Source organism: Drosophila kikkawai, chromosome 2R (genome assembly GCF_030179895.1).
Source record: "Drosophila kikkawai strain 14028-0561.14 chromosome 2R, DkikHiC1v2, whole genome shotgun sequence".
NCBI classification, from domain to species: domain Eukaryota; kingdom Metazoa; phylum Arthropoda; class Insecta; order Diptera; family Drosophilidae; genus Drosophila; species Drosophila kikkawai.
The window spans coordinates 274,722-291,125 of record NC_091729.1 but is presented as its reverse complement, the minus strand read 5'-3'; the positions used below and the strand labels follow the sequence as shown (position 1 = coordinate 291,125).

Sequence of the window (16,404 nt, the reverse complement as noted above, 5' to 3'; positions counted from 1 at the left end):
CGGGTTGTCGTCTGCCACCAGTGGACACAGAAGTCTTCACTGGGGACTATATTCGGTGGCCAACGTTCCGAGACCTTTTTACGGCGATCTATATCCAGAATTCGCGTCTCACACCGGTGTTGTCAAAGACAAGTGGCGATGCACATGCCATTGTGTCGAAGGCCCCTCTTACAAACGAAGGGTTCATCTCCGCATGGCAGAGCCTCACCGAACGGTTCGAAAATCGGCGGTTGCTCGTCAACAGCCAGTTAAAAATCCTATTCAACCTTCCAGCAGTCCCCCAAGAAAGCGGAGCAGCTCTAAAAGAACTGCAAGGCACCGTCCAAAGTTGTCTGACAGCCTTAGAGATGTCCTCCATTCTAATCGAGGCGTGGGATTGTCTCTTAGTGTATATGGTTTCCTTAAAGCTTTCCAAAATCACACTTTCGATGTGGGAGCAATCCATACACAATAAGGCTGAAATTCCGACCTGGAACGAGTTAGATTTGTTTCTGACAGAGCGGCATCGCACTCTGGAAGCGATCGACGACATCAGGCCTAGCAGGGCAAATTCCGCCAAGACCGACGGCTGCGGACGCCCCAGCATGCAGGCTCAACTCCTACGAGGCCAGAGTGGCTCCGGCCCAAAGAGGATGTGATCTTTGTTCCAGGGAGAACCATCCGATTCGCGTGTGTCCACGGTTCCTCGAGATGGACGTAAATAGTCGCTCCGACTATATTAAGAGAAAACAGTTATGCCTTAACTGTTTTGCGCGAGGGTACCAACAGCGGGACTGTAATAGTGCCCATAGTTGCTTCACTTGCCACAGTCGCCATCATACCCTCCTGCACCACGGTAATCCATTCGCGACCGCTCCAAGTCCACCTGCGCCAGCCAGGCCTCGACACGCGGCCACTCCTGAGGATCATCCTGATGTGCAGGTGTGTTTCGCTTCGGGCTCAAGGGCCGTTTTACTGGGCACAGCCCTCATTGACATTTGCCATTTAGGGTGCAATTTCCAGGCGCGAGCCTTAATCGACTCGGGTTCCGAGGCGACATTCATCACGGAGAGGCTTTTCAACCTCGTCAAACTTCCGTTCACGACTATCCAAGCCCAAGTCTCGGGCCTGAATCACACCGTTGCCGCTCAGTCCACGAAGCTCTGCCAGTTTTCCATGCGATCGCCCTCCAGACCCGGGCTGCAGTTAGAGACTGCAGCTTACGTTCTTCCGCAGCTGGCCGGGAGTCTGCCCTCGTATCCAGTCCCACGAGATCTTCTTAAGGGGCTTCCTGACATCCCCCTGGCGGATCCCAAGTTCTTTGAGAGCTCCCAAATCGATGTCCTAATAGGAGCCGACATTCTTCCGTCTATTCTCCTCGGCAACTCCAAGGCTAACATTTGCGGCTCCCTTCTTGGCCAGGAGACCATTTTTGGATGGGTGTTGACAGGCCCAGTATCTCCAGCGGCCCCCCGCAGTGTTACCGCCTTCGCCACACGAGTTACCTGCGCCCTCGACGACTCCCTAGACCAGCTCCTTACCAAATTCTGGGAGGTGGAGGAAGTGTCCAAACAGATTGTCCCAGAGTCTGATTCTGTCTGTGAGAAGAATTTCGTCCAAACTACACGAAGAGACAACTGTGGCAAGTACGTGGTAACGCTTCCCTTACGCGACCCCGCACACAAGGGGTCCGAGCTCGCATCTTCGCGATCCTTTGCTCTGGCTCAGTTCCTGCGTAACGAGCAGCGCCTAAAGAGGGATCCTCCCCTCAAGGCCCGGTATGATGCTGTCATCCAAGAATACCTCGAATTAGGTCACATGGCCGAGGTTCCGTCGACGAGCAGTTCCGCCACATACTACCTTCCTCATCATGCGGTTTTGAAGCCTGAAAGCACCACCACTAAGGTCCGTGTGGTTTTTAATGCTTCGAGCCCCTCCGCAAACGGGACCAGCCTGAATGACATTCTATATGCGGGCCCGCTCTTACAATCCGACCTCACGATTCAAATCCTAAAGTGGAGGTACTTTATGTTTGTGTTCAATGCCGACATCGAAAAGATGTATCGCCAAATTTGGGTAGATCCCCAGCATACTCCTTTCCAGCGCATCCTGTTTCGCAATTCCAATGGGGAACTCCGCGACTACGAGCTGAAGACGGTTACCTTAGGAGTCAATTGTGCCCCGTTCTTAGCGATCCGTGTCCTCCAGAAGCTCGCCGACGACGAGGAGTCAAGGTATCCTCAGGCGAGTCAGATTATCCGTCATTTCATGTACGTCGACGACGTTCTCGCCGGGGCAGACTCCAAAATCGAAGCGAAGGTGGCTATCCGTGAGCTCCAGGGTGCCCTGGGTTCGGCAGGGTTCCCACTGAGGAAATGGACGTCCAATAGTAAGGACATTTTGGCCAACATCCAAAGTGACCATCTCCTGCGCGCTGATTTCCTCGAGATAGACGCAGAGAGCACGGCTAAGACTCTCGGCGTACGTTGGAAAGCGACGTCTGATGAGTTCTTTTTCATTCCGCGCGAATTGACCGCGGGATCATCGTTCACGAAGCGACAGGTCCTATCCCAGATTGCCAAGTTATTTGATCCAGCGGGCTGGCTCGCCCCCTTCATCGTCCAGGCAAAGATGTTCATGCAGGAAATTTGGCTCCAAGATCTAGCATGGGACGATGACCTCCCTCGAGATTTCTGCCAGAGATGGGTTGACTTCCTGGGACACTACTCCGCTCTCGATCAGATCCGCATTCCCCGATGGGTCGCGTTCCGACCCCATTTCAAGGTCGAGCATCATGGCTTCAGCGACTTTTTCTTCTTCGTGGGATAAATTTGTTACTGCATCCTTTTGAGGAGGATTTCCTCGCCACCCCCCTCCTGAACATGGTCCTTCGAGCCGGATAAGGACATCGTCCTGGAATCTTTTTTTCCCAGCAGCTTAGGTGGTACCATCGCAAAAAGATAAGTAAAAAGTTTCCTCCCGTCTCTAATTGCCGGTCGTCAATAGTTGTCTGAAATTTAAATTTCGGTCAACCTGCGTACGATTTTTGTCAACTCCTAGTCCAAGTTTTCCGACACCATGGCAATTAGACAACGTAAAAATCTATATCCAAATCCGATTTTCTCCACATCTATTTGCCTGCACTTCGGTCTACAACGCCATAATTATCGCCGTTCCTTTTGAGTTTTTTTTTCTTCCACTTCTTCGGACAAGCTCTAAATAATGAGCGGCGATCAAAAGAATGAGCGTAGAAGCCCTGTAAACCAAAGAAACGGTTGTTTAGCTTACTTCTCAACTCGCGATATCGAAGCAGAAAAAACCCGGCTCTACTGACCGCCGATGACAAGAGAGCGCGCTCTTGCTCACCCGCCCTACTCACTCCAACACCTACATCTTGGAGCTACGAATGCCAAACCCCACCACCACCGGCTTCGATAGAAGACGTACCAACAACAAGCAGTGCTGCAATTTCTGCAAACGCAACAAAAGCAACAACAACAACTAAACCAACGACCCATATTGCAAAATCGGTGCCAACGGCCGCAGCGCCAAATTCAATGGTAACAAAAACCGTGAGTTCCGATAAGCAACAAGCGGTTCCGGCGATACAGACTGGCATGGATCGCTACATCCAAATTAAGCGTAAGCTTAGCCCACATAACACGGTTGGTAACAAGCCTAAGATCAACCGTGTCACCAAAAGCTACGACCCAAACAACTCCAACAAATTTTCTCCGCTAGCAGCTGATGAGAATAACCAAGCAGGGCCGGAGCAGAAGACTCAAAAACAGCCAAAGCCCCCACCTATTTATATTAGGGAGAAAAGTTCAAACGCCCTGGTCAACAAAATTGTTGCGGTGGTCGGGGACGGAAATTTTCATGTTGTTCCGATTATTAAAGGGAACATTTGCGAAACCAAAGTTCAAACCAAATCAGAAGAACACTATTGAGCTGTGTCTAATTACCTGCAGGAATCCAAAAAGAACTTTTACACCCACCAACTAAAAAGCAGCAAGGGACTGCAAGTTGTGCTGAAAGAAATTGAACCAGAAGTCGCCCCCTCTGAGATACTAGAAGCCCTGAAAGGCAAGGGTTTCTTTGCGAAGAATGTTAGCAACATTATCAACAAAAACAAAAAGCCGCAACCACTTTTCAAAGTCCAACTTGAGCCAGACAGTAAAGCCCTAAAGAAGAATGAAGTTCACCCGATCTGCAAGTTGCAGTTCTTACTGCATCGAAGAATCACCATGGAAGAACCGCAAAAACGCAACGGTCCTGTGCAATGCACAAATTACCAGGAGTATGGTCATACAAGGACATACCGCACCCTTCGGTCAGTCTGCGTAGTCTGTGGAGATTTCCACAACTCCGCACACTGCCCTGCGAACAAAGAAGACCCCAACACGAAAAAATGTGGAAACTGTGGAGGAAACCATACAGCTAACTACAGAGGCTGTGTGGTCTACAAGGAACTGAAGAGTCGCATGCGAAGAGCGACAGCTACACGCCAACAAAATACACAAAATATGTATTATAATTCAAAAACTACTCCAGATGTATTTTTTGCCAAAGCACCCAGATCTTCTTTTGGTCCGCTAAATGCCCCCACGGGCATCTTCTACGCCGAAGCCCTACGGACAGGTTTGCAAAATCCACTCCCCTCAAACTCAGTAAATGCTCAGCAGGCTCCAGGGCGGCCACAAAACAACCTGGAATCCATGATGGTGACCATGCAACAAAGTATGATTGTACTCATGTCATTTATGAAAACGACCATGCAAACGCTCGTCCAGAATCAGAATATGGTGATACAGTTGCTCGTAGCACAACAGTCGAAATAATCAATGTCTAATCTACGTATATCCACGTGGAATGCCAACGGCGTCTCACGGCATAAACTTGAACTAACACAATTCCTAAATGAAAACCACATCGACGCCATGCTACTGGTTGAAACGCACCTCACAAGCAGATAAAACTTCCATATAAGAGGTTATACCTTCCACCGCACAGATCATCCAGATGGTAAAGCCCACGGCGTCCTTATCAGAGAACGCATCAAACACCACTTTCAACAAAGGTTTGCAACAAATTACTTACAAGCTACGTCCAGGTAGGTAACGGCGACCTTTGCATTGCTGCTGTCTACTGCCCATCTCGCTTTACAATCTCTGAAGGCCAATTCATGGACTTTTACAACTCTCTTGGATATCGTTTCATAGCTGCAGGAGATTACAACGCCAAGCACACGCATTGGGGATCCCGCCTCGTGACCCCCAAGGGAAGAACAACTGTATAACGCTCTCATCAATGTGAGAAATAAACTGGACTACGTCTCCCCTGGTAGCCCCACCGATTGGCCAGCAGACCCCAGAAAGATACCTGATCTAATTGACTTCGCGGTGACAAAAAACATCCCACGCAATTTAATAAACGCCAGCGCCCTTCCGGACCTCTCTTCAGATCACTCGCCGCTGTTGATAACCCTTCTTCAAAGCCCAGAAACTACGGATCGCCCCTAAAGGCTGACGTCGCACAGAACACATTGGATGAAATACAAAAAGTATGTGAGTTCCCACATTGAGCTAGCCCCCCAGCTCAATACTGAAGCAGACATCGACTCCTCCACCTCCGCTCTGGAAGAGGTACTTGTGACTGCAGCCAGGATCTCAACACCACAACAGAAGGATGTGCAAAAAATCAAATTCAAAACAAACCAGCAGATTGAACAGCTTATCCAAGAAAAGAGGCGCCTGCGACGGGCGTGGCAAAACAATAGATCGCCATGCTCAAAGCAACGTCTTAATGAAGCCACACGCAAACTATGCCGGGCCCTGAAGCAAGATGCCGAAAATGCACAATTAAGATAATTGAGAAACTCTCGCCAACCAGCACAAAGCATCCCTTATGGAGAGCTCACCCAAACTTAAGCTCTCCGACTAAAACCATTACCCCGATTAGAAAATCATCTGGTTATTGGGCCCGCAGCGACAAAGACAGAGCCGAAACTTTTGCCTCACATCTCCAGGGCGTTTTCCAGCCGAACCCTGCTGCACATCCATTTGAACTACCATTTGAACTACCGCAAAACCAAACTGAAACGGAATCTACTCCAGCATCATTTCGTCCGAACGAGATCACGAAGGTCATCAGGGAACTGAAGCCGAAAAAGGCTCCCGGCGATGACCTAATAACACAAAAAATGATAATTGTGCTATTGAGGTCATCTGTAAAATCTTCAATGGGATCATAAGTTTCGGCCATTACCCAACTAAATGGAAAAAATCTATAATTATAATGATACCGAAGCCCGGAAAAGACCATATCATGCTTGTCCAAATTATTTGAAAAATGCCAACTAAAGCGCATAATTCCTTATCTGGGAGCTCACAACATCATCCCAGCTCATCAATTTGCATCGAGAATATTGCAGCGCAATATTTCTAGATTTTTCTCAAGCATTCGACCGCGTCTGGCTCAATGGTCTCAATACACACACAAATTACTTGAGTCGTATCTCTACAACAGAGTCTTCGCAGTGAGGTGCAACGCAACAACATCCGGCACCTATTCAATCGAAGCTGGAGTTCCACAAGGAAGCGCACTTGGGCCTACCCTATTTGTCCTATACACAGCGGATATCCCCACAAGCGACCAGCTAACACTATCCACCTTCGCTGACGACACTGCGATCCTCAGCCATTCCAGATGCCCAGTCCGGCAAACAACCCAGCTCGCCAACCACCTCAAGGTAGTCGAGAAGTGGCTATCTGATTGGCGTATTAAAATAAATGAACAAAAGTGTAAGCACATAACGTTCACTCTCAACAGACAAACATGCCCTCCGCTCTACCTGAACAGCACGCAGATCCCCGAAATCAACGTGGTAACGTACCTAGGAGTCCACCAGGACAGACGCCTAACATGGCGAAGACACATTGAATGCAAGAAAATTCATCTAAAAATAAAAGCCAGCAGCCTCCACTGGCTCATAAACTCCCGATCGCCCCTGTGTCTGGACTACAAGGTCCTGCTCTACAACTCCACACTGAAGCCAATATGGACGTATGGCTCCCAGCTTTGGGGGAACGCGTCTAGACATCATACAGCGCGCCCAATCAAAAATCCTGAGAACTATCACTGGGGCATCATGGTATATTCGCAATGAACATATCAACAGGGATCTCGGCATTCCTGCAGTTAAGAACGAAATAGAAAAACAAAAAGCGTCCTACAAGGAAAAACTCTCCGCCCATCCAAATCCTCTAGCAAGGGACTGGATACGAGTTTCCAGAAGAAGCCGCCTACTACGTAACGACCATCCAACCCAGCCATAATTAGTCAGGGCCATTTACTCTGTACCAGTCTCATGACTACTAGTTAGATAGTATTGTAAGACTGATACACTTATTGTTAATCTCATAAATGAGAAGATTCAATAAATAATAGCAAAGCCTAATAAAAAAAAAAAAAAACTTCTTCGGACCCGTTATACATTTCTCCGTACATACATATATACGTCCCTATAGTCGGCCGTACATCGGCGCGCATTACTCCGCGAGTTGGTTGGTCATTTACTTAGAGTGGTAATTGACATCCTCAATCTTCAGCCGAACAATGAATTAAAAAAAAAAAATAATAAAAATATTCGTAATTGCAGACTTGAGGTCTCAGTCGGCTTCGATTTTATAAAAATCAAAGGCTCCGACTGTATCTAAAAACAACAAAAATAACTTGTCAATAGACAAGTAGCAGCTGTGGTGACGATCGTTTCGTTGGCGCTACCCAACTCATCAGACCACTTGCTAACTATTGCTAATTTTTTTGGTACTTTACCTATAATCTACGCTTAGACCCGTTGAGAATCGTAAGCTTCGATGTAAAGGCAACAACAAACCCCGAAAATCGGCAATAGTTCTTTTTGTTGTTTTTAACCAGTTGTTTGGCATGCAAGTATGTCAGACTTGCCAAAAGCCAAGCTTTAAAGATTTTACGTAGGGCGTAGTGGCGTGGGCTTTTTTGGAGCGAATCTCCCCTTTGGTTTAGTTGTTTATGTTAGCATCGACCTATATTTGTTAGCATTCGTGCTTTGGTAATCGAAAACGAAAGATTTTTTCGATTTGAAAAAAGGGCACCTTTTTCTGACCGGAATGAAAAGTAAATGGCTTTTTTTATATGAAATCAGATCTTATTTACAAAAGGATAAAAATACACAAGATCATTCTGGCAGGTAGTTATTTTATAAAAAATTTATTTTTGACCCCACCTCAGATTTGACAACAAAATTTTTGCCGTGTTCACCAGTTTTTTCGTTTTGGCGATAGGTCGATAAGTTCACCGCAAAAAGTTATCGCCAAGGTTGCCATATTGTTGTTTGAACGAAACAGCCAGTTAAAAATACTTATAAAATATAAATGGTTGTTTATAAATAATGCTATTTAATGTGATTACTTAAATGGTCGAAATTGACCAAATAATTATTTGAGACCACCGGAAATAAAACAGTGAATAGTGTGGCAGCATCTTAAATGCCTAGATTTACTTAACTCTAGCATTTTCTGCCTTTTTCTGGCTTATAAAAAGGGCAATTGTAAATATAATAGGCAGTACTTTACGTTGTTTGCTTATTACCAAAAACACAAGTTAGCTGCTTGAGCAGTGAGAAACGATGAGAAAACGAAAGATTCCGATAGCAGAAATTTGCCGAAAACCGGAGCAGCTAAAAACGAAAACGGTTCGTTTTCGCCCAAAACGAAATCAAAAAAATTTTACGATTACCGGAGCAGGCCTGAATGAATAATAATGAAAATTGAACAGTGAATAGTTCGTGTTGCCGCGTTCGGCAACATATTTTCGTTCACTAGATTTTCCCGCGGCCACGATATTTTCTGGAAACTGTTCTCAAATTCAAATAATGCAGTGCACTCCTCGACGCTTTACTGTATGTGTTATGCATGCCCATATATAAATATATTTTCTGTCTCCAAAATATTTTTTGTACGCCTTCAGCAGTTCCGTTATCGGGTTTCCACTGTACAAAGTAAAGACAACTCATCCCTACATATTTTGCATGCTTATCCAATTACATATGTGTTTAAGTACGCGGCCCATTGTACCACCGCTGCCGGCTGAGCTTTCCGCTCGCGCCCCTCTTCCTCTCCCGCGCTCGCTCACCCGCAGCGCTGAGCGCTTTCGCACTCTCGAGCGCGGGCCTCGGGCGGCTCTCGCCCTCTTGCTCTCCCGCGCTCGCTCTCCCGCAGCGCTGAGCGCTTTCGCACTCTCGAGCGCGGGCCTCGGGCTGCGCTGCCGAACACTTGGATCGGCCGCTGCCGCTCTCTCGCTCTCGCTTAGCGAAGTAAGCGGGCGGGAGCGCAGCCGTTTGCTTAAGCTTAGAATTAGTTCCATGTATGCAGCGAAATAAAGCTGATCGACGTGTGAAGTTCCCTACGACGCCCCCGTTTTTTATTTCTACTTCGCCACTACTTCGCTTGCGCCGTGGGAATTTTCCATCTTCTAAAACTCCACTTTTCCCGAAGGAAGGAAGCGCCGCCCCAACATTTTGGTCCACAGAGCCGGATTTTTTTTGGACTCCGGATTATTTTCAACTCCGCCCCCAGCAGTTCTTGGCGTTTCTCTCCACCAAGATAAGAACGAGCATTCCGTCTCCCCCCCTCCCTGCCGATCTTCAGCAGTGGTCCGAACATAAATTTCGTTCACTCTGCTGCAAGGTTTTCCGTGTCGACTCCAAGTCCGAGTTTTCCTGACACAACGGCAGTTGAGGAACTTCCAATCCTCCATTCTCGTCGTTTCGTGGAAATTTTCAATCCGCCTCCGCTTTGTGTGTGTCGCCATATTCCTGGTTTTTTTCGATTCTCGGTTCCTCCGTTGCTCCGGTGTACACACACAAAGGCAAAGTGAAATTGTGTGGTGAAGAAAAATAAAGGCATAATTAATATTCGGCATCCGGAAAGTAATTGTTTCGGGAGTTCCCTGTTCGCCGAACAGTTCGCCGCTGCCGCGATATTTTTTTTGTGTGCAATTTTTTCTCCACATAATTTGTGCTATTCCGCCAATCCAAATACAGTCCACTTCTCGAAGCTCCACTGTGAATCACAAGCCTTACACATACACATATATTTCCATATGCATGCATGCCCATACAATATATTTTCTGCCTCCTACACAGGAACGACCAATAAATAAACTAAAAAAAATTCAAATAAAATAAATTAAAATAAAATTAAAATATATATATATATATAAACCGCGACAAAACAACAAACGTTTAGGACAAAACGGCAAATCAATTCACGGGTGCGATTACGACTGTGTTTTTTTTTCCGCCTTTTCCAAATTAACCTGTGTTTTTTATTGGGGTTGTTTTTGCCGGCGGCAGAACCCAGTGCCCGTGTTCTTCCAAACGAAAGCCAAGGTTTTAATTCCACCTTTCCGGCTCCGCAATAAATTTTCCGAATTATTAATAAGTTATTTGCGGCCAATAATTTTTCGAATTCTTAGTGGAGTATTTGCGGCCAATAATTTTCCGAATTATTAACTAATTATTTGCAGCCAATAATTTTTTTCGAATTATTGGTGGATTAATTCATTTATTGCGGGAAGAAACCAAACATTCGTGGGTCACTGTTTAGTCCTGTTCTGAGCCGACCAAAGCCGGATACAACTTTCTCATCCGAGACCCCTAAATACAGAATTTTTTTGTTCCTCGACATTCCGGTTCGTTGTTTTATTTATTTTTGTCCAAGTCGGCGCCTGACGCCCTTACTCGAGTGATTTCCTCCTTCACGAGTTTTCGTCAATTTTTTTTGCTCGGTGGTGCCCGAGGCTCTCAGAACCTGAGCCCGGCATTTAATTCTTGAATTCACCCGCAGCAGCCACTGGCAGTGTGACCGTAAGCGAGCACATTGTCCTCCCCTCCGAGTGCGGAATTTTCTGGGATATTTTGTACTGCATAAGTTATACAATTCCGCGGCTTCCGGCAGTTCCTATTGCGCCCCTTTGCCAAAGTGATCCCAAGTCCCATTCCAAAACTTGTTTTCCGTCACGTTTTCGAACCATTGAGTTCGGGACTTGTCCGTTTCCTGCGGCGACCAACTGATTCGCGACCCATTCGACTTCAAGGATGCCCACGGGAGACGAGGAACAGACTCCTCTGATTCCAGCAATCACTCTGGAAGGGTCCCAGTCCGGATCTCCTCGGCCTGATCAATTAAAGGCAAAGGCGGCCACTCCCACTCCAAGGGCAAAAAGTCAAGAGGCCCTCGACACTGCCCCCAGTACCTCATCCAGATCTACGCGATCCGTGTCCAAGATGGCTCAAAAGGCGATAGATATTGCCCTCAAGAAATTTATTGCCACAACAGACCGTGTTAGCCACTTCGAGGCTAACCTGCACCTGACACGGACAGATTGCCCCCTGGCATGTGCCAAATCCACCGGGACCAAATTAGGGCCCTGTGGGAAAAGGTGGAGAAAAGCTATGAAAGCTGCTCCGACCTCCTTGCCGAATCCGACGACCCTCCGACCATTGCATCAGAGCTAGAATCGAAGTATAGTTACTGCTATTCTGTGTTTTCGAAGTGTATGTTTCAGCTGCAGGACGTAATTGACAGGGCCGCCTTCCAACCCACACAGGCTTCCGCCAGTAGTCAACCACCCCCTTCTACGGGTTGTCGTCTGCCACCAGTGGACACAGAAGTCTTCACTGGGGACTATATTCGGTGGCCAACGTTCCGAGACCTTTTTACGGCGATCTATATCCAGAATTCGCGTCTCACACCGGTGGAAAAGCTGTTCCACCTGTTGTCAAAGACAAGTGGCGATGCACATGCCATTGTGTCGAAGGCCCCTCTTACAAACGAAGGGTTCATCTCCGCATGGCAGAGCCTCACCGAACGGTTCGAAAATCGGCGGTTGCTCGTCAACAGCCAGTTAAAAATCCTATTCAACCTTCCAGCAGTCCCCCAAGAAAGCGGAGCAGCTCTAAAAGAACTGCAAGGCACCGTCCAAAGTTGTCTGACAGCCTTAGAGATGTCCTCCATTCAAATCGAGGCGTGGGATTGTCTCTTAGTGTATATGGTTTCCTTAAAGCTTCCCAAAATCACACTTTCGATGTGGGAGCAATCCATACACAATAAGGCTGAAATTCCGACCTGGAACGAGTTAGATTTGTTTCTGACAGAGCGGCATCGCACTCTGGAAGCGATCGACGACATCAGGCCTAGCAGGGCAAATTCCGCCAAGACCGACGGCTGCGGACGCCCCAGCATGCAGGCTCAACTCCTACGAGGCCAGAGTGGCTCCGGCCCAAAGAGGATGTGATCTTTGTTCCAGGGAGAACCATCCGATTCGCGTGTGTCCACGGTTCCTCGAGATGGACGTAAATAGTCGCTCCGACTATATTAAGAGAAAACAGTTATGCCTTAACTGTTTTGCGCGAGGGCACCAACAGCGGGACTGTAATAGTGCCCGTAGTTGCTTCACTTGCCACAGTCGCCATCATACCCTCCTGCACCGCGGTAATCCATTCGCGACCGCTCCAAGTCTACCTGCGCCAGCCAGGCCTCGACCCGCGGCCACTCCTGAGGATCATCCTGATGTGCAGGTGTGTTTCGCTTCGGGCTCAAGGGCCGTTTTACTGGGCACAGCCCTCATTGACATTTGCCATTTAGGGTGCAATTTCCAGGCGCAAGCCTTAATCGACTCGGGTTCCGAGGCGACATTCATCACGGAGAGGCTTTTCAACCTCGTCAAACTTCCGTTCACGACTATCCAAGCCCAAGTCTCGGGCCTGAATCACACCGTTACCGCTCAGTCCACGAAGCTCTGCCAGTTTTCCATGCGATCTCCCTCCAGACCCGGGCTGCAGTTAGAGACTGCAGCTTACGTTCTTCCGCAGCTAGCCGGGAGTCTGCCCTCGTATCCAGTCCCACGAGATCTTCTTAAGGGGATTCCTGACATCCCCCTGGCGGATCCCAAGTTCTTTGAGAGCTCCCAAATCGATGTCCTAATAGGAGCCGACATTCTTCCGTCTATTCTCCTCGGCAACTCCAAGGCTAACATTTGCGGCTCCCTTCTTGGCCAGGAGACCATTTTTGGATGGGTATTGACAGGCCCAGTATCTCCAGCGGCCCCCCGCAGTGTTTCCGCCTTCGCCACACGAGTTACCTGCGCCCTCGACGACTCCCTAGACCAGCTCCTTACCAAATTCTGGGAGGTGGAGGAAGTGTCCAAACAGATTGTCCCAGAGTCTGATTCCGTCTGTGAGAAGAATTTCGTCCAAACTACACGAAGAGACAACTGTGGCAAGTACGTGGTAACGCTTCCCTTACGCGACCCCGCACACAAGGGGTCCGAGCTCGCATCTTCGCGATCCTTTGCTCTGGCTCAGTTCCTACGTAACGAGCAGCGCCTAAAGAGGGATCCTCCCCTCAAGGCCCGGTATGATGCTGTCATCCAAGAATACCTCGAATTAGGTCACATGGCCGAGGTTCCGTCGACGAGCAGTTCCGCCACATACTACCTTCCTCATCATGCGGTTCTGAAGCCTGAAAGCACCACCACTAAGGTCCGTGTGGTTTTTAATGCTTCGAGCCCCTCCGCAAACGGGACCAGCCTGAATGACATTCTATATGCGGGCCCGCTCTTACAATCCGACCTCACGATTCAAATCCTAAAGTGGAGGTACTTTATGTTTGTGATCAATGCCGACATCGAAAAGATGTATCGCCAAATTTGGGTAGATCCCCAGCATACTCCTTTCCAGCGCATCCTGTTTCGCAATTCCAATGGGGAACTCCGCGACTACGAGCTGAAGACGGCTGATTTCCTCGAGATCGACGCAGAGAGCACGGCTAAGACTCTCGGCGTACGTTGGAAAGCGACGTCTGATGAGTTCTTTTTCATTCCGCCCGAATTGACCGCGGGATCATCGTTCACGAAGCGACAGGTCCTATCCCAGATTGCCAAGTTATTTGATCCAGCGGGCTGGCTCGCCCCCTTCATCGTCCAGGCAAAGATGTTCATGCAGGAAATTTGGCTCCAAGATCTAGCATGGGACGATGACCTCCCTCGAGATTTCTGCCAGAGATGGGTTGACTGCCTGGGACACTACTCCGCTCTCGATCAGATCCGCATTCCCCGATGGGTCGCGTTCCGACCCCATTTGAAGGTGGAGCATCATGGGTTCTGCGATGCCTCGCAGAAGGCGTATGGCGCCGCCATTTACGTCCGGGTGGAGGCTGGGTCCACTGTGATGGTGAATCTGCTAACGGCAAAAACGAGGGTTGCCCCAGTAAACGGTGTCACTTTCGCGGCTCGAGTTATGAGGGGCATTGCTACTGTCCGAAATGGCCAGCGCCATTCTTCCGAAGATGCCCGGGCCTGCGTCCGCCCTGTACTGTTGGACTGACTCCGCGATTGTGCTCGCTTGGTTGCATAGGCCGGCGTGTCACTGGACAACTTTCGTGGCCAATCGGGTGACCAAGATTACCCAATTCACTGAGGTCGAGAGATGGGCACATGCCGCTCCGAACATAACCCGGCCGATCTTGCCAGCCGGGGGGTCGGGCTTCAAGACCTCGCAGACAGCCAGCTGTGGTGGCATGGTCCAGCCTGGCTGCAAAGACCGCGCGGCGAGTGGCCCATCCAATGCAATGATTCCCCTGTGACTGATCTCGAGAAGCGAGCCGTCAGAGTCCATGTGTGTCCCCCTGAAGACCTTCTTGACCGATTTTCGACGCTCGACAAGGCGTTGCGAGTCTTCGCGTACGTTCATCGGTTTATTCAGCGCGCACGAAAGATCTTGTCTCCGGTTGAGGATCACCTGACAGCTTCAGAAATCGCGGCGGCCGAACGTCTCCTAATTTCCGTCACGCAACGCAGGCACTTCGTCCTTGAAATTGGCTGCTTAAGTCAAAAGCGGCCAGTGCCAGCATCCAGTCCGGTTCAGAACCTGAACCCGTTCCTTGACTCCCAAGGACTCATGAGAGCATGCGGCCGTGTCACGTCCTCCGATCTTCTCCAATATGACGAACGGCATCCGGTCATCCTGCCATACGACTGCCATCTGTCTCGACTCCTAGTCCGATTTACGCATCGCATAACGTTGCACGGTGGCAACCAGCTGATGATCCGCCTGATCCGTTCCAAAATTTTGGATCCCAAGGGTGAGGAATTTAGTCAAGTCCGTCATCTATTCCTGCTAGATATGCGTCATCCACAAAAAGAAGTTGCAAACGCAACTCATGGGAGACTTACCGCAAGAACGGACGTCCTTTTCGCGCCCCTTCACATTTACTGGTGTGGACTATGCGGGTCCCTTCGACATAAAGAATTACACGGGTCGAGCTTGCCTCATCACAAAGGGGTATGTGTTGGTGTTCGTGTGCTTCTGCACTAAGGCCATTCATCTAGAGCCCACATCCGACCTTACGACTGAGAAGTTTCTCGCCGCTTTTGCCCGGTTTGTGTCCCGAAGAGGATGCCCCCGTCAGGTTCAGTCGGACAACGGGAAGACCTTCGTGGGTGCGGCTACCCTTCTCTCCCGAGACTTCCTACAAGCTGTCAAGGAGGCTGTGACTGGTGCTTACAGTCACCAGCAGCTGCTCTGGCAGTTCATTCCGCCGGGAGCCCCCCATATGGGAGGCTTGTGGGAGGCAGGCGTTAAAAGACCCTGTTCTACAAGTCTACGGCCACGCGAAAATACACATTCGAAGAGCCATCTACGCTTCTAGCTAAGATCGAGGCGTGCCTGAATTCGCGTCCGCTCGCGCCAATGTCCGAAGACCCCGCGGACCTGTTGGCACTGACTCCGGGGCACTTTCTTGTTGGGGGGCCCCTCCTCGCCGTGGTTGAACCCGAAATAAAGGGGGACGCCACGGCCATCATAAACCGCTGGCAACACCTGAAGGCTCTTAACCAGCAATTTCGTCTACGATGGAAGGAGGAGTACCTGAAGGAACTCCATAAGCGGAATAAGTGGCGAGCTCCGGCAAGGAATCTTCCGGTCGGGGACATGGTGGTTGTCAAGGAGGACAACCTTCCGTCCAATGAGTGGCGTTTAGGCAGGATTGATGCGGTCTTTCCCGGAGCCGATGGCCATGTCCGTGTGGTCGACATCCGCACGGCGCGGGGACTCATTAAGCGTCCCATAGCGAAGCTCGTCCTTCTTCCGACGGAAGCTCCCGCCGGTCCCCAATAGCCACCGGCCTCAATGTTCTATGTGCAATGCACAAATTACCAGGAGTATGGTCATACAAGGACATACTGCACCCTTCGGTCAGTCTGCGTAGTCTGTGGAGATTTCCACAACTCCGCACACTGCCCTGCGAACAAAGAAGACCCCAACACGAAAAAATGTGGAAACTGTGGAGGAAACCATACAGCTAACTACAGAGGCTGTGTGGT

The 16,404-nt window shown here is 49.2% G+C and overlaps 3 protein-coding genes across 3 annotated transcripts; all 3 read left to right on the top strand.

Moving 5' to 3' along the window:
* Window positions 1-690: 690 nt before the first annotated feature.
* On the top strand, window positions 691-2,808 carry LOC121502043 (uncharacterized). The gene has a single exon (XM_041774661.1). The coding sequence runs from the start codon at window positions 691-693 to the stop codon at window positions 2,806-2,808; it is 2,118 nt and encodes a 705-aa protein (XP_041630595.1).
* A 9,562-nt stretch (window positions 2,809-12,370) lies between these two features.
* LOC121502042 (uncharacterized) lies at window positions 12,371-14,407 on the top strand. Its single transcript, XM_070283872.1, has one exon. The coding sequence runs from the start codon at window positions 12,371-12,373 to the stop codon at window positions 14,405-14,407; it is 2,037 nt and encodes a 678-aa protein (XP_070139973.1).
* Window positions 14,408-14,980: 573 nt separating this feature from the next.
* On the top strand, window positions 14,981-16,198 carry LOC138927995 (uncharacterized). The gene is made up of 3 exons (XM_070283870.1): window positions 14,981-15,164; window positions 15,262-15,672; window positions 15,732-16,198. Exons 1-3 carry the CDS (start codon window positions 14,981-14,983, stop codon window positions 16,196-16,198), a joined length of 1,062 nt encoding a protein of 353 aa, XP_070139971.1.
* The last annotated feature ends 206 nt before the right edge of the window (window positions 16,199-16,404 follow it).

What these genes read in the sequence shown, in the direction of transcription:
- LOC121502042 (XM_070283872.1), top strand. Translation starts at nt 12,371, where the DNA reads ATGGACGTAAATAGTCGCTCCGACTATATTAAGAGAAAACAGTTATGC.
- LOC121502043 (XM_041774661.1), top strand. Translation starts at nt 691, where the DNA reads ATGGACGTAAATAGTCGCTCCGACTATATTAAGAGAAAACAGTTATGC.
- LOC138927995 (XM_070283870.1), top strand. Translation starts at nt 14,981, where the DNA reads ATGAGAGCATGCGGCCGTGTCACGTCCTCCGATCTTCTCCAATATGAC. An exon ending in CAAAATTTTGGATCCCAAGG is followed by an intron (nt 15,165 to 15,261) that starts GTGAGGAATTTA and finishes ACTTACCGCAAG; the next exon opens with AACGGACGTCCTTTTCGCGC. An exon ending in GGCAGGCGTTAAAAGACCCT is followed by an intron (nt 15,673 to 15,731) that starts GTTCTACAAGTC and finishes CTACGCTTCTAG; the next exon opens with CTAAGATCGAGGCGTGCCTG.